We start from the raw sequence: 25208 nt of genomic DNA on the forward strand, positions 1-25208 counted from the left end.
TTCAGAATAACTCATGAAATTATTGACAGTAGAAATTTTAATTGAGTAATCTCTTAACTTTATTTTTTCCCATACGGGATTGGAATTCACTGCTTTGCCAGGAAAATAACAAACCTATTTGCTTATCCTTCCAAAACAAATCATAATAACTTAAGTTCATACTCTGTCGCAAAACTTGAGTAGCAAAGTACCTGTTCCACTCTTCCTTCTCGAAATGCAAGAATCCTGGTAATATTTTTGAACTCTGCATATCGACTTACATTAGATTTGATTAAAAGATCAATTAGCAATCCTCGAGAATACAGCAGCTGTACAAAGAAAATATTTTACAGGATGAAGTAAAAGGTAAAATTGTGGAAAAATTGATAAATGCTAAATAAAGACATAATTCCATTATATTTTTAAATATCTGTAAAAGGCATTACACATATTAATATTGCAGTACATAACATTTTATTACAGGATTACAACTGATTATCTGAAATTCAAAACCCCAAAAACTCTGGAATCCAAAGTTTTTCCATAAATAGTTTGACAACAAAATGACCCAAACTGTTATAAGGCTCTTCTATCTTTGCCCTGCTTACTGTGAATATTCGTACATCTGACTGCAGAAATATTAACAGGTTTAATTAATTAGTTTAATTAATTAAAGACTGCTAAGAATGTTGCCTCACATATAGCATACCAGCACATGTAGTGTTTTACTTCCCAAAATAATTTTTTAAATCTAAATAACAGAACACACCAGGCCCAAGGTTTTGAATAAGAGACTATAGCCTTATATAAGGGCAGGTGGTTATTAAGAAGACACCAGCTCGCTGGACTTCCTCACCAAACAAAAAAGAAAAAAAGTGGTTATGTATTTCCACCACAAGAGTTGAATTTTAAGGTCCCTCTATAATCCTAGCAGTCTAGATTTATATGAGATATATCTTTCTCAAGAAGTGAGGATAATAGTTATTGCCAGCATGCACAATAGGAATTAATTTAATCTTTCACATCTCTCATAACCAATATTAGACAAAAACAACTTCAACAGTATTATCTTGCCTGTTCTAAATTTAACCACATGCTTAAGTGCAACACATTTGGCAATGTCCCATACTGATACACTTTTAAGTGTCTGACTCAATAAATGTTAAAAATGTAAATGTTACATCTCTAATAGGGGAGGAAAAAAAAAACAATCAGCTTTAATACAAAGAGAAAGGGAATTTCAAAAATCAATCCAAACTGTTAGTCTGAGCATCCAAGAGGTCAGTAAGGACTCTGAAAATCAGTATTAGTTAAATGAATTTTTATAAAGCCCAACAATGTGCAAAACAAAACTGGCATTGCTATTTTTTTTTGGGGGGGGGCGCTAATCCAATTACCCTGACTAAATACAGCATGCTATTTCATTATCTTCAGCCTAATACCCTACACAACTGATACAGCCCATGATCTGAAGAATAAATTGCCAAATATTCTGTAATTATAATAAAAAATAAATTATTCAAATACCTAATTTGTTTAAAAACAATATTTGAAATTCAATGATCTCTCAGTAGTCACAATAATTTCACAAATATTAATACAAACATAAAATGTATTTTCACTTAATAAGATCTAGTAAAGCTTAAGATTTAATGCCAGCTTAAAAATAATGCATTTAAGAGAACACATTTCAATTAAAACTACACTAAACTTTTGTCTGAAGCTTAGTAATAACAAGTATAGTATTTAAACCTAAGCCTCTTTTTCACCACTCTCTAAGTGATCTAACAGAAATTTCAGTGATGAGAAGCTAAAGAATACCAAGTATCCTTCAACAAAAAAATGGATAAAGTTGTATACTATATATACACAACAGAATTACTTGGTCATAAAAGAGAATGAAATCTTGCCATTTGCAACAACATGGTTGGACTCAGAAGGTGAAATACTAAGTGAAATAAGTCAGAGAAAGACAATCACCACATGGTTTCACTCACATATGGAATCTGAACAGAAAACATTTAAACAAAGAAACAAAAAAACAGACTCTTAACTACAGAGAACAAACTGGGTGGTTGCCAGAGAGATGGGTAGGTGTGGTTGGATGAAACATATAAAGGGAATTAAGAGTTACAAACTTACAGTTATACATGGAGAATAAAAGCACAGCACAGGATACATAGTCAATAATATTATAACAATGTTACATGGTGACAGATGGTGAGTAAGCATGGTGAGCAATGAGTAAATGTACAGAAGTGTCTAATCAATATGCTGTACAACTGAAATTAATACAATATTGTATGTTAATTATACTTAAGTATAATTAAGTATAATTGTTTAAGACTGATGATTCACAGACCTGTACTCCTGTAGCAGATAATACATTATATGTTAGTAAAAAATTTTGAAAAGAAGAAATAGGAAAAAAAGCCTATATTTATGTGGATGTGTTCTATAAACTATAAAGCACCACAGTAATGTGTCAATTTTACCATAATGACTTTGAGATGGAATGTATGTAGAAATGTCAAGTAGTTTGGAGACATCAAACTGGACTTTAGGAAAAAGGTAGGGCTTGAAATAGATATTTGGCAATCATCCTAAATGTAGATGTAATAACTGAAATTAGGACCGACTTTCCAAGGAGTAACTGCCCCAATATCGTGGAATGTACTGCTTTCCACACCACAGGTACTCGGTAAATATTCGCTAAATGACTAACATTTAAAAATGATAATAAATCTCTTATATTGATATGGCTCTACATTCTTTAGCTATTGCTGCTTTTACAGGATGAATTTATTATTGATTATTTTTAAATATGTAAAACCATGAAAACTATTATGCAGGACAAAGTACAACTGTCTTGACTGCCCTAGACACATCTTTTTTTTTTTAATTTACCCTAAAAGAACCACTATTGTGATCCAGTGAAACTCATGAAAATACCCAGAAATCTTAAAAGTCTCCTCAAACATCTTAGCATCTGGGGCACCTGGGTGGCTCAGTGGGTTAAAGCCTCTGCCTTCAGCTCAGGTCATGATCCCAGGGTCCTGGGATCGAGCCCCACATCTGGCTCTCTGCTCAGCAGGGAGCCTGCTTCCCTGTCCCTCTCTCTCTGCCTGCTTCTCTGCCTACTTGTGATCTCTGTCAAATAAATAAATAAAATATTTTGAAAAAAAGATGGATTTAAAAAAATCTCAGCATCTAATTAAACTATCTCTCCTCCACTATAATCAGCATTCACTTTCTTTTATACAAGTGAATAATTTCCTACATTAATCCTAAAAATTGATACAGCACCATCTTCTATCATTTTCCTTTGCAATATTCATACTGTATTTCAGCTACCATAAGGGATAGAAACTATTATAAACTAGTGTTGATTCTTAACCAACATTTGTATCATCTTTTAAGTAAGACATTCCAAATTCCTAGTACCTAATTAAAAATGAAAATTCCAGAACAAAGTCCATTTGTCACTTGAAATCGTTTTTTTTTTGTTGTTTTATTTTTTGGTTTTGTAAAACTTATTTTCTGTTCAAGAGAACAGGAAGACCATTAGTAAACTATGATTAAACTTCACCCAGAAATCAATAGCTAAGGTAACATGGAAAAAATGCTACATTTCAAAGCACGACAGGGGCACAGTGGCTGGAGAAGGTCGAACAGATGGTGCAGAAATAATAAATAGGACCAAAGTAGCACACAACTCAGAGGAGGACAGAATTAGACACAGAGGGAGCTATGTGATAGAAAGAAACAAAGGGTAGTAAAATTTGCTCACATATTTAGGCATCAGGTTCAAAGAGAGCAGCAGTATGAGTGTATGGAATTGTATCAGCAAAATGTGAGGAATAAGCAATTACTCTCTCTACTCTGTAACTGGGAACTTCAAGAGAGCACTTAAATTGAAAAGCCTAGTTTTGAGGCAAGTCTATGTTATTCACCATGCTTTCCTACTTCTTTTTAATTTCTTATTGTTTGCCCTCAATTTATGGGATTTGATCTGTTTCTTTCTACTTTCTCCCAGCCCTATTTCTAACCTTTTTTTTTAAAGATTTCCATTTATCTACTTGAGAGAGAGAAAAAAGAGAAAGTGTGCACACACAGGAGCAGGGGGGAGGGGCAGAAAGAGAAGCAGACTCTCCAGTGAGCAGGAAGCCTGATGTGGGGTTCAGTCCAAGGGCTCTGGGATCAAGACCTAAGCCGAAGGCTTAGGACCGTTTAAGACCATTATCCTTGCTGGTTTTCTGTTCTTTTTGTGCTAAATTAACCTTGCTTCCTATAAACCCAATACAACATTGTACTCTCCAAAGACTCAGGGACCTCCTCTGAAGTTCCACTGACCTATCAGAGTTCAGGACTGAAACCTAACCAAAGATAACAGCATTGTTCCCAGCCTCCCAACTATTAAATTATCCTCCAAAGCTCTCACACCCAAACAGATGATTTTCAAAAATGCATCCGTTTATTCAGAATGTTCATCATCATACAGATGTTAAAATAGTTACTATATAGAAGGGCTAAAAAAAGTTCATTTAATAAACTATAAATATAACATAAATTTATAATTAGGTTCATAAGAATTTTTTTCTTGATAGAATTGACAGTGTCCATACAGTAGGAGAATATTAGAGTGGACTCTATGCTCCAGTACAAAAGAATTCTTGTGCTATAGTATTGAGCTTTTTTTTTTTTTAAGATTTTATTTATTTATTTGAGAGATCACAAGTAGGCAGAGAGGCAGGCAGAGAGGCGGGGGGGGGGGGGGGGAGAAGCAGGCTCCCTGCTGAGCAGAGAGCCCGATGTGGGACTTGATGCTAGGACCCTGGGATCATGACCTGAGCCGAAGGCAGAGGTTCAACTGACTGAGTCACCCAGGCGCCCAGTACTGAGCAATTTAAATGCATTTTTAAACCTATATTTAAAGAATATTTTAACTGAATTATAAATCTCTGGCTACTATCTCTTTATAAAACAAATGTTCCACACTTTAAAAAAATAAAATTATGAAAACTGGGTTTATGGTCCCAGATGCTATTTTCAATCAATTAAAAATTAGTATTATTCTAATGATAAGATGAAGATAATTAGTACTTACTTTTGATACCAAATCAATATTAAATTTCCTGCCTTCTCTAATAATTTGTGAGTAAGTAATCCTATTTTTCTTTGGTTGCAATGCAGTGTCTTCTTCTGTAGGCACATTTTCACTTGTTTCTTCTTCTGAAGCTGACTTCACACAAGTTTTGTTGTCATAATACTTATCTTTTTCCCCTGTTACTTCCACATCGTGTATTTCTAGGGCAGTCTCTAGATCACTGCTTGGAGTTTGTTCTCTGGGCACTTCACAGATCACACTGCATAATGACTCATCTTCTGAAGGCAGACAGGCAGAATGTGCAGCTTCTGTGGGGTTCCCAGATATCACAGAAGCATGATTTTTCTGCAGTGCACCAGCTTCTTCAACATCTTCATGTAAATCCTGGCTAATGAGAAATTATAATAACAATACACTTTTGATAATTGTACTGGCTACATTTTATACTATTTTAATGGCAATTTTTATTTCTTTACCTCATTTATTTTATCAAGTTCAGTATACATTTTGCCTTGTATGAACCACCTAGTAAACATTCACCTGTTAAGGTTTCGATACAATATGAAACATAGTTAATATTTTAAAAATACACATAAAGACCTCAGAGTTTAGTAGGGTCTGTCACATGTACACTTTTGAGACTTTAATGCCATCAGGGGAATTGTATTTTAGAAACAAATCAAAAGTGGTTACAAGCACGGGTTTCAGAATAAACAGGACAATGCCCAAACCCTGTGATTAGGTAACTCTGTGAACTTATTTATCCTCTCTGATCTAAATTATCCATCTATAACACATGGATAATAGCATCTACCTCACAAAGTTGTTTTGAAGAATAATAGTTTAGTCTTCATGGCATCACATGCAAAGAACCTGTCACAGTACCTAGCATACAGTACATGTTCAACAGTGGTAGTTATCAAAGATTAATATTATTGACGGTGTGACAGAGCTACGGAAAGTCTGCCATAAAGTTTAAGTTGGCTTATCACAATGTGGTATCTAAGAGGATCTTTCTGTATTCTTTCCTGCTTTATTTGTTTTAGTATTAGTATCTATTATTCTATTTCAAAGTTACTATTACAGTTAACATTCTCGGTCCGTATTGCTTTGACTGATAAAACAGGCTCCTGTTCAATCTACCTGCATTACGCATTTCACTTTCATGTTATCCACCATAGAACCTACATTTCATTAAGTTGACCTACTGCCGGGGTGCCTGAGTGGCTCAGTGGGTTAAGCCTCTGCCTTTGGCTCGGGTCATGATCTTGGGACCCTGGGATCAAGGCCCGCGTCAGGCTCTCTGCTCAGCAGGGAGGCTGCTTCCCTCCTCTCTCTCTGCCTACTTGTGATCTCTGACTGTCAAATAAATAAATAAAATCTTAAAAAAAAAAAGCTGACCTACTGTGAAACACTAAAAATGCCAGTAATATGCCCTGGGAAGTAAACACCTGCTAACTGATTGCTCAAGAACTTATAGCTGCTCTTTCTTATATGATCTCTAAACCCTACCCCATAAAATCTTTCTGCCTCTAACCCATATCACTTCTTTATAAACTACTTTCTAGTCTTATCTCTCTTGTTTTCAGACATAGCATCTCTCTTGAGTCTATCAACTCTAATCTCCATGTTTTGGATTGTATCATTTTTGTCGCCTGGGTTATTCATCCCACTACCATAATATTGTAATTCTCCTACTTTCGAAAATAGGCATGTACTTTAACAATCCATTGTAAGAAAAAATTTTAAATATTTCCCCAAAAAACTTCCTTAAACCAACCATATGTATCGTTCTATTACTCCATGTCCCAACAATACACACACATGCAATTTACCTTGCATTTATTTATCAGTTCCTTTTAATAGTCCTTTGGTTGTTTAGGATATACTTTATCTCTGAAGTAGACTTTAATTCCCTTGAGGGAAGATCAGAACATCTCTATTTATGTGTCCCTCACAGCACCTACTGCACTGCTCTACAGACATGCTATCAAATAAATTCGTGAAGAATAAATGGTTTCTACATGCCAACAGGGTGTGTGTGTGTGTGTGTGTGTGTGTGTGTGTGTGTGTAAACATTAAACAAACTGAATTTGTAAAAAACACAAGATACGAGGCCAGGAAAAAGCAATAAATTATAAATTCGAAAGTCTGAGTACACTTAAAAAATGTCTTATTGGGGAACCTGGGTGGCTCAATGGGTTAAGCCTCTGCCTTGGGCTCAGGTCATGATCTTAGGGTTCTGGGATGGAGCCCCACATCAGGCTCTCTGCTCAGCAGGGATCCTGCTTCCCCCTCTATCTCTGCCTAAATGTGATCTCTCTGTCAAATAAATAAAATCTTAAAAAATTAAAAAAATTTGAAAACTCTTATTACAATAAATACAATAAACACTACAATAAAAAACATACGATGAAAGAGTAACATAACATAAATGTCAAAAAAATAAAATGCTGGAAGAAGAGCTAGGATGATGGAATAGAAGGATCCTAAGTTCTTCTTCTCCCTTGAAAACAACTAGATAACTACCAAATCATCCTGAATACCCAAGAAATCAACCTGAAGACTGACAAAACAAATTCCACAACCAAAGGGATAGAAGAGGCCACATGGAGGAAGGTAGGAAGTACAGGGACATGCTTTGGGGGAGAAACAGATCTCTGATGTTGTGGAGGGGAGGGAGCCCTGGTCTGGGAGAATGATAAGGGAGAGAGAAGCATACAGGCGAACACACAGGGAGAATACTTCTCCAAAGCCACTGGCTGGGAAAACAAGAGGGGGAGATTTTTGTGAGTTTTTACAACCAGCAGGGATTGAAGACTAGAGTTTTAGAAATCCACAGCATGGCTGGGATAGAGTCTGGAAGGCACACTGTACTGCTCCTGGGGAGAAGACATGAGAACAACCTGGGGACAGACAGCCATCTAAAGAAGCCCTGGGACACCCGGGGGAGATAATTCCCTCTTCTCAAAATGAGTTCCTGGGAACAAGCACTGAGATCCCTCTCCAAGAGACAGTGGAGCTGCCTGGTTTCACTTCCCTCCCCCTCCCCTCAGCATAAAAAAAGAACCAACTGTTATAAACACCAGAGCACCTACAGTGGCTGCCTTACCTGCTTATATCAGGTCCAACACCCCTGCACTCTACCCCCACTGACCTTCTTGGTCAAGTTGGTCCTTGATCCTTGGTCCTTCGCAGGACCCTGCCCCAGAAGACCAGCAGAAAGCCCTGCTCAAACAACATCTCCTGATCAGAGAGTTATGCAAAGATTCAGGCCTAGTGGAAGTAGTATTGGGTCTCATTTAACAAACAGACCAGAGTACACCTAGTGAAACTCACCACACTGCCCAAGGATAAAACACTGCCCAATGAAGGCAAGGACAGACTCTGCAAATGACTGGCCTGAAGGACAGAGCACCCAAAACAAGTAGCAGAATGCATGCAGCATGCATCAGAGACACGCCCTGAAGCATCAGGCCTGAGCGCTATATGACATCTTCTTCATAAAGCCATTACACTCAAAAGCAGGCAACAGAACAAGCTTTTCCAACAAATAAATAAATCAGAAACCTAGGGAAAATGCCAAGATGGAGGAATTCATCCCAAATGAAACAATATAAGTTCACAACCAGAGATCTAAGTGAAACAGATATAAGTAATATGTCTGAATGGAGAACTGAAAGCAACAATCATAAGGATAATGACTGGGATTGAGACAAGAGTGGAAGACTTCAGGATGGCCCTTACCACAGAGATAATAGAGTTAAAAAAAAAAACAGAAATGTAAACTGCAATAAGCAAGATTTGAAACAGATTGGATACAATGAACACAAGGATAAAAGAAGCAGAGGAACAGGTAAGTGATATAGAAGGTAAAATAATAGACAAATATGAAGCTGAACAAAAGAAAGAAGAATTATGGATCAGGAGAATATATTTAGGGAACTCAGTGACTCCATCAAACGAAGTAACATTCGTACTATACAAGTCTGAGAACAAGAAGAGAGAGAGGAGGGGGGCAGAAAATTTATCTGAGGAAATAACAGCTGAAAGATTCCCTAATCTGGGGAAGGAAAAAGACATCCAAATCCTGAGGCACAGACATCTCCCATCAAAATCCACAAAAGCAGACCAACACCAAGATTTATTATAATTAAATTTGCAAAATATAGCTATAAAGAAAAAAAATCCTAAATGCAGCAAGACAAAAGAAGTCCTGAACTTACAAAGGAAGACCCATAAGACCATCTGCAGATATCTCCACAGAAATTTAGTAAGAAGACAGTGGCATGATATACTCAAAGTTCTGAATGGGAAAAATCAGCAGCTAAGAATACCCTACCCACCAAGGCTATCATACAGAACAGAAGGAGAGATGAAGAGTTTCCCAGAGAAACAAAAACTAAAGGAGTTTGTGACCACTAAACCAGCCCTGGAAGAAATACTAAAGGGAACTATTTGAGTCGAAAGAAAAGAACAAAAGTGACAAAGAGAAGAAAGGAACAGAGAAAATCTCCGGACACGACAAAACAAGTAATAAAACGGCAATAAATATATAGCTATCAACAGTTCTGAATACAAATGGAATACATGCTCTAATCACAAGACAGAGGATGGCAAAATGTATAACAAAACAAGACCCATTTAAATGCTGCCTACAAGAGACTCATTTTAGACTTAATGACACTTGCACACTGAACACGAGGGGATGGATAAACATTTATCGTGCAAATAGACATCAAAATGAAGCCAGAGTAGATTATAATAAGAGATGAAGAAGGGTATTATATCATAATAAAGCAGACTATTCAATAGGGATATCTAACAATTGTAAATATTTATATCCTCAACATGGGGAGCACCCAAATGTATAAAAGAATTAATAAAAAAACATGAAGAAACTCATTGATAATAGGACAGTAATACTACAGGACTTTAACACCCCAATTACATCAATGGACAGATCATCTAAGCAGAAAATCAACAAGGAAACAACAGTTTTGAATGCAATACTGGACCAAATGGACTTAACAGACATATTCAAAACACTTCATCCTAAAGCAACAGAATACACATTCTTTTCGAGTGTACATGTGACATTCTCAAGAACAGACCACATACTAGGTCACAACTCAGACCTCAACAACCACAAAAATATGTGATCATACCATGCATCTTTTCAGACCACAATGCTATGAAACTTGAAGTCAAAAACAAGAAAAAATTTGGAAAAACCACAAATACATGTAGGTAAAACAACATGCTACTAAAAAATGAATGGACCTGGGGTGCCTGGTTTTAGTTCAGATCATGATCTCAGGGTCGTGAGACTGAGCCCCATTTTGGCTCTGTGCTGAGTCTGCTTGAGATTCTCTCTCCATCTCCCTTTTCATTCTCTCCTTCTCTCTCTCTAAAATCAATAAATAATTATAAAAAAAAAGAGGATGAATGGGTCAACCAGGAAATTAAAGAATTTTAAAAAAATAGATGGAAACAAATTAAAATGAAAACATGACAGTCCAAGAAAGAAAAATCTCAAATAAACAACCTATACTTACACCTAAAGGAGCTAGACAAAGAAATACAAATGAAGCCTAAAGCCAGCAGAGGAAAGAAAATAATAAAGATCAGAGCAGAAATAAATGATAAAGAAACTAAATAAACAAACAAAAAACAGTAGAACCCATTAATGAAACTAGGAGTTGATTCCTTGAATTGTTAAGTGGTAAACCCCTAGCTGGACTTATGAAAGAGAAAGGAGAAACTGGACCCAAATAAATAAAATCAGAAATGAGAGAGAAGAAATAACAACCAACACCACAGAAATACAATTATCAGATATTATGAAATTATCAGAAAGTATTATGAGAAATTATATGTCAACAAATTGGACAACTTGGAAGCAATGGATCAAGTCCTAGAAACACGTAAGCTACCAAAACTGAAGCAGAAAGAAACAGAAACAGATGCAGAAGCACCAAAGAAGCTGAATCAGTAATCAAAAATGTCCTGACAAACAAAAGTCCAGGGCCAGATGGTTTCCCAGGGGGAATTCTACCAAACATTTAAAGAAGAGTTAATGGCTCTCTGCTCAGCAGGGAGCCTGCTTCCTCCTCTCTCTCTGCCTGCCTCTCTACCTACTTGTGATCTCTGTCTGTCAAATAAATAAATAAAATTAAAAAAAAAAATTAAAGAAAATAATAAAAAAATTTAAAAAAAAAAGAAGAGTTAAAAACTTCTCTTCTGAAAGTATTCTAAAATAACAGAAGAGGAAGGAAAACTTCCAAATTCATTCTATGAGGCCAGCATTACGTTAATTCCAACACCAAACAAAGACTCCATTAAAAAAGGCAACTACAGGGCACCTGGGTGGCTCACTGGGTTAAGCCTCTGCCTTCGGCTCAGGTCATGATCTCAGGGTCCTGGGATCGAGCCCCACATCGGGCTCTCTGTTCAGCAGAGAGCATGCTTCTCCCTTTCTTTCTGCCTACTTGTGATCTATCTCTCTGTCAAATAAGTAAATAATAAAATCTTTAAAAAAAAAAAAAAAGCAACTACAGGCTGATATCCCTGATGAACATGGATATAAAAAAATCTCAATAGGATACTAGCAAATTGAATCTGACAGTACATTAAAAGAATCATTCACCATGATCAAGCAGGATTTATTAATGGGCCACAAGAAGTTTCAATATTCGGAAATCAATCAATATGATACACCACAGTAATTTTTTAAAAATGATAAGAACCATATGATCCTTTGAAAAGATGTAGAGAAAACATCTGACAGAGTACAACATACATTCATTATAAAAAAAAAAAAAAAAAAAAACCTTCAGGTCACCTGAGTGGTTCAGTGGGTTAAGCCTCTGCCTTCAGCTCAGGTCATGATCTCAGGGTCCTGGGATCGAGTCCTGCATCGGGCTCTCTGCTCAGCAGGTAGCCTGTTTCCCCCTCTCTCTCTGCCTGCCTCTCTGCCTACTTGTGATCTCCCTCTCTCTGTCAAATTAAAAAAAAAAAAAAACCTTCAACAAAGTAGGGTTAGAGGGAACATACCTCAACATAATAAAGGCCACATATGAAAAATCCACACCTAGTATCATTCTCAGTGGGGAAAAGCAAAGAGTTTTACCTCTATAGTCACAGACAAGATAGGGATTTCTACTCTTATCACAATTATTTCACATAGTACTGGAAGTCCTAGCCACAGGAATCAAATAATACAAAGAAATAAAAGGCATCCAAACTGGCAAGGAAGAAATTAAACTTTCACTATTTGCAAATAACATGATACTCTATAAAGAAAACCCCAAAGACTGCACCAAAAAGCTGCAAGGACTGATACACGAATTCAGTAAAGTCACAGTATACAAAACCAACATACAGAAATCTGGTGCACATCTATACAACAATAATGAAGTAGCAGAAAGAGACATCAAGGAATTGATCCCCTCCTACAAATATTCCAAAAATCATAAGATACCTAGGAATAAACCTTTCCAAAGAAGTAAAAGATCTATACTCTGAAAACTAGAACACTTATGAAAGAAACTGAAGATGACACAAAGAAATGAAAAAACATTGCAAGCTCATGGATTGGAAGAACAAATATTGTTAAAATGTCTATACTGCCCAAAGCAATCTACACAGTTCATGAAATCTTTATCAAAGTTATAGCAGCATTTTTCACAGAACTAGAACAAACAATTCTAAAATTTGTATGGAACCACAAAATACTCCAAATAGCAAAAACCAATCTTCAAAAAGAAAAGCAAAGCTGGAGACATCACAATTCAAGACCTTAAGTTATATCATTACAAAGCTGTACTGATCAAGCATAATATTGGCACAAAACTAGATATACAGATCAACAGAATAGAAGAGAAAACCCAGAAATGAACCCACCACTATCTGGTCAATTAATCTTCAGCAAAGGAGGAGAGAATATCCAATGGGGAAAAGACAGTCTCTTCAACAAATGGTGTTGGAAAAACCGGAGAGCAACATGCAAAAAATGAAATTGGACCACTTATTTATACTATACAAAAATAAATTTAAAATGAATGAAATACCTAAAAGTGAGACAGGAAAACAATAAAATCCTAGAGGAGAACACAGGCAGCAACCTCTTTGACATTGGCTGTAGCAACTTCTTACTAGATACGTCTCCTGAGGCAAGGGAAATAACAGCAAAAATAAACTATCAGGACTTCATCAAAATAAAAAAGATTCTGCACAGTGAAGGAAATAACCAACAAAACTAAAATGGAACCTACAAAATTGGAGAAGACATTCTCAAATGATGTATCTAATGAAGGGTTAGTACCTAAAATTTATAAAGAACTTTTCAAAATCCACACCCAAAAAACAAATAATCCAGTTAAAAAATGGGCAAAAGACATGAACAGACATTTTTTCTAAAAGACACACAGATGGTCACCAGACACATGAAAAGATGATTAACATCACTAATCATCAGGGAACTAAAAATCAAAACTACCTCATGCCTGTCAGAATGGATAAAATTAACAACACAGGAAACAAAAGGTCTTGGCGAGAATGTGGAGAAAGGGGAACCCTGTTACGCTGTTGAAGAGAATACAAACTAGTACAGCCACTCTGGACAACAGTATGGAGGTTCCTCAAAACATTAAAAATAGTACTGTACAACCAAGCAATTGCACCACAGGGTATTCACCCAAAGAATACAAGAATATTATCTTAAAGGGATGCATGCACCCTGATGTTTACAGAAGCATTATCAACATAACTAAATTATGGAAAGAGCCCCAATGTCCACTGACTGATAAATTGAAAAAGATTATGTGAGTTATACATATAAAATATATATATATATAATCTAGGAATAGTAGTTAGCCATGAAAAAGAATGAAATCTTGCCATTTGCAACAAGATGTGTGTAGCTCATAGGTATTACGCTAAGGGAAATAAGACAGTCAGAGAAAGACAAACACCACATGATTTCACTCATATGTGGAATTTAAGAAACAAAAGACATGAACATAGAGCGGGGAAGAAACAGAAGAAAACCAAGAAACAGACTCTCAACTATAGGTGACAAGCTGACGGTTACCATAGGGGAGGTGTGCGGGGTGGGGGGCGCAAGGGTGGGGTAGAGTTGGGGGGCAGTTAAATAGGTGATGGGGATTAAGGAGAGCCCATGGGATGAGCACCAGATGTTGTATATAATTGCGAATTACTGAATTCTACACTTGTAAGTAACTAACTGGAGTTTAAATAAAAACTTGGAAAAAAATAAAGAATATTTACAGTTCCACTAAAAAAAAAAGAAATAAAATGCCAAGATCTTTACCATTATAATACAATAATTTTAATTAAATATAATAAAATAAAATGCAGTATCATTAATGATCTAATCCTACCTTTTAGATCTAGGAAAGTAAAGTGGGAAAAGTTCTAGATGCATTAATCAGCAGGTATTAGGCAAGCCACTTAATCTCTCAGATCCATTTATAAAATGGGAATCAGACCAGCTTCCTAACCTCTCATGAGGCTGTTTTACCATAAATGAGCTAACATATATGCAAAGTATTTTACAAACTCCAAAAGACTAATAAACATGAGACAGTAATCAAATATAAAATACTGCTAAACTTTGCAAAGGTCAACAGACAACTCAAAATACACATATCCAGGGCTTTTGAAACCTGGGTTTTTGAAACCTCTTTGATCAGATTACGCTATGATACTATTGTCATTAGCAACATTAAAAATGAAGAGCAAGGGACGCCTGGGTGGCTCAGTTGGTTAAGCAGCTGCATTCGGCTCGGGTCATGATCCCAGCATCCTGGGATCGAGTCCCACATCGGGCTCCTTGCTCGGCGGGGAGCCTGCTTCTCCCTCTGCCTCTGCCTGCCATTCTGTCTGCCTGTGCTTGCTCTCTCCCCCTCTCTCTCTCTGATAAATAAATTTAAAAAATGAAGAGCAATAATATGACATGTGATTTGTATATTTTCCACAGCATTATTTACACTCTACATTTTTATTTTAAAAAGCAAATAAACCAAAGTGTGTTCTAAGAGGAATCTAAGGTGACAACTTTCAGTAGAAGTCCCACATCTACAAATTAAACTAAGGGATGACATGATAATCAACTGCATTTTAAAGATAAGACAAAATATGGCAATTTCTTCTTATTACAGACCTTGATAATGACACCATGGAAACTGAACACAGCAACTGATCTAGTTAATGGCTCTCTATTACCTTCTGAGAAAAGGGCCTTTCTATAATGAATGAAATGTATTAATGCTGAATAATCTGGAAAACATGACAAAATAAATAAAGGTGTAAGTATAAGAAAAGAAATTTTTTTGTAAACTTGTAAATTTGTCCTACAACTATAAATCAATAAGTCTTACTCTTCTCGATATCATTTTGCAAAATCCCTAGCACTATGGAAAACATATGCAATAAAAACACAAGATTGTCCTTAGTTTCTGTTAAAAACAATGTTTTTGTACTTCAGCTAAGGTTAATTTTAATACCTAACTAGAATTTACAAGGACACCAGAAAACTCCCAAAACTCCACTTAACGCACTAGTAAACAAAATTCTGTTCATCAAAAGGAACTCGCATTTCCTCAAATTTAAAACTTTATATTGTGATAAAAAATTCTTAAAATAGATAATTCAACCTTCTGAAGAAAAATTAATAAATTAAGAACTCACATTTATAAATTTTAAAGTGTTTGAAAAATACAAAAACATATTTGCTAGTTGTTAATGAATGTGGTCGGATTCTAAATTCTCAATGGAAACTATGAGTTCAACAATGCTATTATGATTTTAACATATAAAGGAGAAAAAATCTGCCTCATTAGTTCTTATAAAACTTTTCAGTATCAAAATAGATATCGATGAAATAGATACAAAATAGATACAAATGAAATCTAATGTCACTTATATTGCCAATTCAAATTTCAAAGGCCATTTACAGTCCAGTATAACAATGCTGAGATAATTTTCCAACCTGTAGCTGATGAATACTACTTTTTCTAATGCTTTTTATACTAACTTCCAAAATATATATATATAAAATCTTAAGAACCTGGGGGTATAAATTCAGTTATTATCTAGTATTGATTATCAATAAATTATATTACCAAAGTAATACCTCAAAGTGAATGCATCTGATTTATGCCTTGTATCAGTCACAGTTTGAGATGAGTCAAATAAAAAATTGCCAACCAACCGGTTAATTTATTCAGCACAGGTTTTAACTTTTCATTTTTCAGCCATTTGCGTCTCTTTCACCACAGTATAGGTTGTTGCAAAAATGGTATTCATTTACTTAGTTGTATATGCTTTGTTCTAAGCCAATCATTTCTGATTTGCAGATATATGTTAAATTGCACCAGCTGTTTATTCCTACAAATAAATGTTCCATAGTTACCCATCAGAGTTAGAAAAATCAGACAATCAAAAAGTTATTGCTCCAGAAACTAGCAATATAAAAAAAACACTGTATTTAATTTTTAATTGCTACAATAAAATATATTGGTAAATATTTTTTGCTACTCTAACGAACTTTAAATATTAACATATATTATGGAATATAGCTGAAATACTAACCTCCTGTTACATTTTTCCAGGAACAAAATTTCATAAGATGATATACAGCAAGTACTGCTAGTTGTCTACACAGCAACCATTAGCGTCTCCCTCCCTGGCACAAGAGATGCAATTCCGGAGCTAGGTAAAGGATCATGGCTGATTAAAGCCAACTATAGCAATTCACAACCCTTTGCTGCTGACTGATTTAGGAGTGAGCTGGCTATCCAGTTTTGGCCAATGAGACAAGGAAGAATGTGCTGGAGGCTCCTGATGAAGACTCTTTAACATAACAGTAATAAAAAAAAAAAGAGGGATACATAGGGGGCGCCTGGGTCGGGTAAGTGTCTGCCTTCAGCTAAGGTCATAAACTCAGGATCCCAGGATCAAGTCCCACATGGAGCTCACTGCTCAATGGGGAGTTTGCTTCACCCTCTCTCTGTTTTCCCTCTCACATGTACGCTCACACGCTCTCAAGTAAATAAATTAAATATTTTTTTAAAAAGTGATACATATGTTAGGAAAACTCTCCTCCTTCCTATCATGTTTAGAGGTCTTGCTGCATGAAAATCTGTTCAGAATTCTGGAAACCACTTTTTAACTTGAGACAGCAAGCTAAGAGAAGTGCAGAGCAGCCACCCCAAAGCTCTGATGTGATTAAGATGCTCAATTAATGGGAAAAAATACAAAAACAACAACAAAACGAGCAACAGAATGGCAGTAAATACGTATCTGTCAATAATTACTTTGGATGTAAATAAACTAAATGCTCCTATCAAGACAGAAGGTGACACAGTAAATAAAAAAAAAAGACCTATCTATATGCTACCTACGAAAGACCCATTTACCTGCACATTAAAAGAGAGAGGATGGAGAAATGTTTATCATGCAACTGAATGTCAAAAGACAGACAGGAGAGCAGCACTTACATTGGGACAAGACAGACTTTACAACAGACTGTAACAAGAGACAAAGGTTACTATATAATTAAAAAGGAGACAATCTGACAGGAGGATGCAAGAATTTTAAACGTTTATGCACCCAACAAGGGAGCACCCAAACAGATAAAAGAGTTAATAACAAACATAAAGAAACTAACTGATAATAACACAATAATAGAAGGGGACTTAAAACACCCCACTTACATCGATGGGATTCATCATCTAAACAAATCAACAAGTAAACAACGGTTTTGAATGACATGCTAGACCAGAGGAATTTAACATATATATTCACAATATTTCATTCTAAAACAGAATACACATTCTTTTCCAGGCAACATGGAACATTCTCCATAACAGATCACATATTAGACCATAACACAAGTCTTAAATTCAAAAACACTGAAGTCCTATCATGCACCTTTTCTGATCACACTATGAAACTAGAAATTAAGCATAAGAGAAAAATCTGGAAAGACCACAAATACATGGAGGTCAAACAACATGGTCCTAAACAATGAAAGGGTCAACTAGAAAGTCAAAGAAGAAATAAAAAAAATACATGGAAACAAGGGTGCCTAGGTGGCTCAGTCCATTGGGCATCTACCTTTGGCTTGGGTCATGATCCCAGGATCTCGGGATAGATCCCTGTGCCAGGACCCCTGCTCAGCGGGGAGCCTGTTTCTCCCTCTCCCTCTGCCTTTCTACCCATGCTTGGGCTCACTCCCCCACGCTGTCTCTAATAAATAAATAAAATCTTTTAAAAAATACACATGGAAACAAATGAAAATGAAGACAAAATAGTCCAAAATCTTTTGGTTTCAGCAAAAGCAATTCTAAGAGGAAACTATATAGCAATACAGGTCTACCTCAAGAAGCAAGAAAAGTCTCAAATGAACACCCAAGCTTACAACTAAAGGAGCCAGGAAAAAAAAAGAACCACAATGAAACTTAAAGCCAGCATAAGGAAGAAAATAATAAAGATTAGAGCAACAATAAATGATGAGAACTAAAAAAGACAATACAAAGGATGAATGAAACCAGAAGGAGGTTCACTGAAAAAAACTGATACAAATGATAAACTTCTAGCCAGACTTAGAAGAAAAGGGAAAGGACCCAAATAAAAATCATAAATTAGAGAGGAGAAATAACCAACATCACAGAAATACAAACAACTATAAGAGAATATTCTAAAACATTATATACCAACAAATTGAAAAACCTAGAAATGGATAAATTCTCACGAATATAACCTACCAAAACCAAAGCAGGAAGAAATAAAAATTTGACCAGACAGATTACCAGAAATAAAAATCATTTAGTAATCAAAAACACTCCCAATATACAAAAGTTTAAGGCCAATATACAAAAGTTTAAGGCCAAGGCTTCACAGGTGAATTCTACTAAACATTTAAAGAAAAGTTAATACCTTTTCTTAGGAAAGTACTCTAAAAAAACAGAAGAGGAAAGAAAACTTCCAAATTCATTCTATGAGAACAGCATCACCCTAACACCAAAACCAGATAAAGATACCAAAAAAGAAGAGAACTTAAGGACAATATCTCTGATGAACACAGACACAAAAATCCTCAATAACATACTAGCAAACCAAATCTAACAATACATTAAAAAAAAAAAAGTTCACAACAATCAAGTGGGATTTATTCCTGAGATGTAAGTAAGGGTGGTCCAATATTCACAAACCAATCAACGTGATACTTCATCACATTAATAACAGGAAGAATAAAAACCATATAATCATTTCAAGTGATGATGAAAAAATATTTGACAAACTACAACATCCATTCATGATGAAAACCCTAAACAAACTGGTCCAGAGGGAACATACCTCAACAGAATAAAGGCCTTATTTTTTTTAATTTTTTTAAGACTTTTTATTTATTTCACAGAGAGAGAGAGAGATCACAAGTAGGCAGAGAGGCAGGCAGAAAGAAAGGGGTGAGCAGGCTTCCTGCTGAGCAGAGATCGATGTGGGGCTCGATCCCAGGACCCTGGGATCATGACCTGAGCTGAAGGCAGAGGCTTTACCTCACTGAGCTACCCAGGTGCCCCTGGAATAAAGGCCTTATTATGAAAACCCCTCAACTAAGATCATACCCAATGGTAAGAAATTCAGAGGTTTTCCTGTAAGATCCAGAACAAGGATATCCACTCTCACCACTTTTATTCAACATAGTACTGGAAGCCCTAGCCACAGCAGAAAATAAAAAGAAATAAAAGGCACTAAACTTCGTAAGAAAGAAGTGAAACTTTCACCATTTGCAGATGACATAATAGTATACAAATAAAACACTAAAGATTCAACCAAAATACTACTAGAACTGATAAATGAATTGAATAAACTTGCAGGATACAAAATCAATGTTGAGAAGCCTACTGCATTCCTTTACCGTAATAATGAAGCAAAATAATAATAATTATAATGAAACAGCAGAAAGTGAAATTAAGAAAACAATTCCATTTACAACTGTACCAAAAACAATAAAATCTGTAGGAATAAACTTAATAAAGTAAAAGACCTATACTCTGAAAACTATAAAACACTGATGAGAGGAATTCAATATGACACAAAGAAATGGAGATATTCTATGCTCATGGGATGAAAAAACAAATATTGTTAAAAATTCTGTATTACAAAAAAATTCTGTTATTATCCAAGTCAATCTACAGATTTAATGCAATCCCTGTCTAAAGAGCAACAGCATTTTTCAGAGAACTAGAACAAACAATGCTAAAATTTATATGGAGCCACAAAAAAAGCCCAAATAGCCAAAGCAATTTTGGAAAAAGAAAAAAGCAGAAGTATCACAATTTCAGACTTCAAGTTATGTTACAATGCTAGAGTATTTAAAAACAGTATGGTACTGGCACAATAATAGATCAAAAGAACAGAATAAAAAGCCCAGAAACAAACCAACAATTACATGACTGATTAATCTTTGACAAAGAAGGAATGAATATCCAATGGTAAAAAGACCATCTCTTCAACAAATGGTGCTGGGAAAACCTGATAGCAACATGCAAAAGAATGAAACTGGACCACTTTTTTCACCATACATGAAAATAAATTCAAAATGTAATAAAGACCTAAATGTGAGTTTTGAAACCATAAAAATCTAGAAGAAAGCACAGAAAGTAATTTCTGATATTGGCCACAGCAATATTTTTCTAGATATGTTTCTTGAGGCATGGGAAACCAAAGCAAAAATAAACTAATGGGACTAGAGCAAAATAAAAAGCTTATGCACAGTGAAGGAAAGGATCAATGAGACTAAAAGACAACCTGCGGAATGAGAGAAGATATTTGGAAATGACATATCCAATAAACAGTATCCAAAATATACAAAGAACTTATAAAACTCAACACCCCCCCAAAATAATCCAATTAAAAATGGGTAGAAGACATGAAGAGACATTTCTCCAAAGAAGACATACAGATGGCTAACAGACAGAAGAAATGATGCTCATCATCAGTCATCATCAGGGAAATACAAATCAAAACTACGATATACCACTTTACACCTCTGAGAATGTCTAAAATCAAAAACACAAAAAACAAGTGTTGGTGAGGATGTGCAGAAAAAGGAACACTCTTGCACTGTTTATGGAAATGCAACTCGTGCAGCCCTTATGGATATCAGTATGGAGACTGCTCAAAACATTAAAAATAGAATTACAAACCAAGAAAGACCCTACTGGGTATTTACCCAAAACTACAAAAACACTAATTCAAAAGGACAAATGCACCCCTATGTTTATATGTGAATTATTTGCAATAGCCAAATTATGGAAGTAGCCCAAGTGTCTGTTGGCTGATGAACGGATAAACAAGATGTGGTATAGATATACAATGGTATATTATTTGGCCATAAAAAAGAAAGAAATCTTGCCATTTGCGACAACATGGATGGAAATAGTAAAATGCTAGGCAAAATAAGTCAGTCAGAGAAAGACAAATACCACATGATTTCACTCATATGTGGAATTTAAGAAACAAAATAAATGAGCAAGTGAAAAGAAAAAAGAGAGAGAAAGACAAACCAATGAAGAGAGTCTTAACTACAGAGAAAAAACTGATGGATACCAGTGATCAGACTGTGGATTTGATGGGCACATGCTAAGAGAGTAGTGTACAAAAACAAGATAATTAGAAATGAGAGACCCTACATGATTGGCCATCATTAGGGTATAATTACAAAGTCATCAGAAAGTGACAACAACTTTCTTTCTGGGAAAAAAAAATGCTCATTAAGTGAGGCTAAAGATAAGGAGAAAACACCATTAACTTGTGGTATGTGGCTACGGACAGAAAACACACGATTCTCAATAGGAAACAGACTCTTAAAAAAGAAAATGAGGAATACATAAAACTGTTCCTCTTTGTTTAAGACATGACTGTCTATGTAAAAATACTAAGGAAATCTATAAAAAAAAAAATCCCAAGTACTAAAAAGTGAGTTCAGCAAGATGCCAGGATACAACTCAATGCATAAAAACCAACTGCCTATCTTGATACCTAAAATGAATATATGAAAGTCAACATTAAAAAGAATGTTACCTATAATTGCCTCAAAGACAAAGAACTACTTAGGTATACAATTAACAAAAGATGCACAGAATTGGGATGCTGTAAATCACACAAATCTGTAGAAAGAAATCGAAGTCAATCTACATAAATGGAGAGACATACCCTTGTCAATGAACTGGAAGACTCAAAATAATAAAGGTATCAATTCCCCCCAAGCTGAGTTACAGTTTTAATGCAATTTCTATCAAAATTCCAGCAACATTTCTAAACATAGAAAAGCTTATTAAAACATTATATGAAACGGCACAAACTCTAGAAAAGCTAAAACAATCTTGACAAAAAAGAATTAATTTGGAGGAATTATTCTATCTGACTTTAAGTCCTAATATATAGCTTCAGGAATCCAGACAGTGTGGTATTGGTTTGGGAAAGACATACGCATTAATGGAACAGAATATAAAATCCACAAATAGACCCATCCAAGTACAGCCAACTGATTTTTGACAAATATGCAAAATTAATTCAGTGGAGTAAGAACAGCCTTTATAACAAACTGTGCCAAAGCAATAGGAAAACCTTAAGTTAAAAAAAATAACACTGACCTAAACCTCACACCATGTACAAAAATTAAAGATCATGGGCTTAAACATAAAACTGTAATTTTTTTTTGAAAAAATAAGAGAAAATATTCTGGATCTATACCAAAGAAAAAAGTGATAAATTTGGACCTCATCAAAATTTAAAACATTTCACCTGCAAAACATCCTGCTTAAAGAGGATGCCAGACAAGCTACATACTTAACGGAAATATTTCCAAACTATTTACCTAACAAAGGACACATATATAAAACATATAAAGAACTCTCAAAAATCCACAGGAAAAAGCCAATCCAATTAAAAAATGAGCAAGAGATAGGAACAGATTTTCAACAAACAGGATGTAAGAATGGCAAACACATGAAAAGATGTTCAAAATCAACCATAAGAAAAATGCAAATTAAAACTGCAATAAGATATCACTACACGTCTATCAGAATGGTGAAGAAAGTAAAAACACCAGATGCTGATAAGTATGTGGGGAAACTGAATTATGAAATTCTGATGGAAATGTAAAATGGTACAGGTCCTCTGGAAAACAGTTATTCAGTTTCTTTTAAAACTAAACACATAATTACCATAGGACCCATCAATTACACACTTGGGTATCTATCCTAGACAAATGAAAACGTATGTTCACACAGAGTCCTATAAACAAATATTCATAGCAGCTTTATTTGTAACAGACAAAAGTGAAAAAATCCCACATGTTCTTTAATAGGTGAATAAGTAAACTTTGGTATATTCATACCATGGAATACTATTCAGCAGTAACAAGGAACAAACTACTAACACATGCAACCACCTGGATCAATCTTCAGATTAACTGCAATGAGTGCAAGAGCCAATGGCAAAAGGTTAACCTGTACAGTTTTATTCACATAACATTCTCAAAATGACGAATAATAGAGCTAGAAAAGAGACTAGTGGTTACCAATTGTTAGAAATTGGGAAATGGTAGGAAGGAGATGATCTATGGTTATAAAATGGAAACAGGAAAGAACCCTAGGGTGATGTAACTGCTGAATTCTTTAAGTTGACTGTGGTGACAGATATATGACCCAACATATGTATTAAAATTACACAAAACTAAACATACACTCATACCCTACCTCCACAAAATGTAACATTAACATCATCAGTAATGTATATATAAAAAAGCAACGAAAACAAAAGGCCAGGATTGTGTACCATATTTTTCATTATTTACAAAAGGGAAATCCAAAAGATTTTTTGATGTAGCCAACAAGAATGTCAAGGATCTATTACAGAATGATACTCTCTTTCTTACATCAATAAAGGAAAATAAAAGCCATATGACCATTTCAGTAGATGCAGAAAAAGTATTTGACCTAGTACAGCATCCATTCATGATAAAAACTCTCAAGAAAGTAGAGATTGAAGGAACATACCTCAACAAAATAAAGGCCATATTTGAAAAACTCATACCTAATATCATCCCCAGTGGAGAAAAATTGAAAGCTTTTCCTCTATAGTCAGGAAATAAGACAGGAATGTCCACTCTCACCACTGTTGTTCAATACAGTACTGGAAATCCCAGCCATAGCAATCAGACAACACAAAGAAATAAAAAGCATCCAAATCAGCAAGGAGGAAGTCACTATTTGCAGATGGCATAGAGAAAACACTAAAACTGCACTAAAAAATTGCTAGAAATGATACACAAATTCAGTAAAGTCGCAGGATACAAAATCAATATATAGAAGTCTGTTGCATTTCTGTACAACAATGACATGGCAGAAAGAGTTATCAGGAATCAATCCCATTTACAAAAGCACCAAAAACGATAAAATACCTAGGAATAAACCTAACCAAAGAGGCCAAAGACGTGTACTCTGAAAACTGTAAAACACTGATGAAAGAAATTGAAGATGACACAAAGAAATGAAAAAACATTCCATGTTCATGGACTGGGAGAACAAATATTGTTAAAATGTCTATATTACCTAAAGCAATCTATGCAGTACATGCAATTCTTATCAAAATAACAACAGCATTTTTTCACAGAACTAGAACAACCAACCCTAAAATTTGCATGTATTCACAAAAGACCCCAAAGAGCAAAAAGCAATCTTGAAAAAGAAAAGCAACACTAGAGGCATCACAATTACAGTCCTCAAGTTATATTATAAAGCTGTAGTGAGCAATATAGTATAATACTTTCACAAAAACAGACACACAGTTTAACAGGACAGAACAGAAAACCAAGAAATGGACCCATAACTATATGGTGAATTAATCCTTGACAAAGCAGAAAAGAACAGCCAATGGATAAAAGTCTCTTCAACAAATGGCGCTGGGAAAACTGGACAGCAACATGCAGAAGAATGAAACTGGACCACTTTCTTACACCATACATAAAAAGAAACTCAAAATGGGCTGAAGACCTAAATGTGAAACCTAAACTATAAAAATCCTA

At 35.1% G+C, this 25208-nt stretch overlaps 1 protein-coding gene across 1 annotated transcript in view; it reads right to left on the minus strand.

Annotated features, from left to right (window-relative positions):
• Window positions 1-25208, minus strand: part of CHM (CHM Rab escort protein) — a 230505-nt gene that overhangs the window by 146377 nt on the left and 58920 nt on the right. Inside the window, 2 exon segments of the mRNA XM_032330373.1 lie at window positions 192-308; window positions 5087-5474. Coding sequence (XP_032186264.1) covers window positions 192-308; window positions 5087-5474 — 505 coding nt within the window.

Source organism: Mustela erminea, chromosome X (genome assembly GCF_009829155.1).
Source record: "Mustela erminea isolate mMusErm1 chromosome X, mMusErm1.Pri, whole genome shotgun sequence".
NCBI classification, from domain to species: Eukaryota; Metazoa; Chordata; class Mammalia; order Carnivora; family Mustelidae; genus Mustela; species Mustela erminea.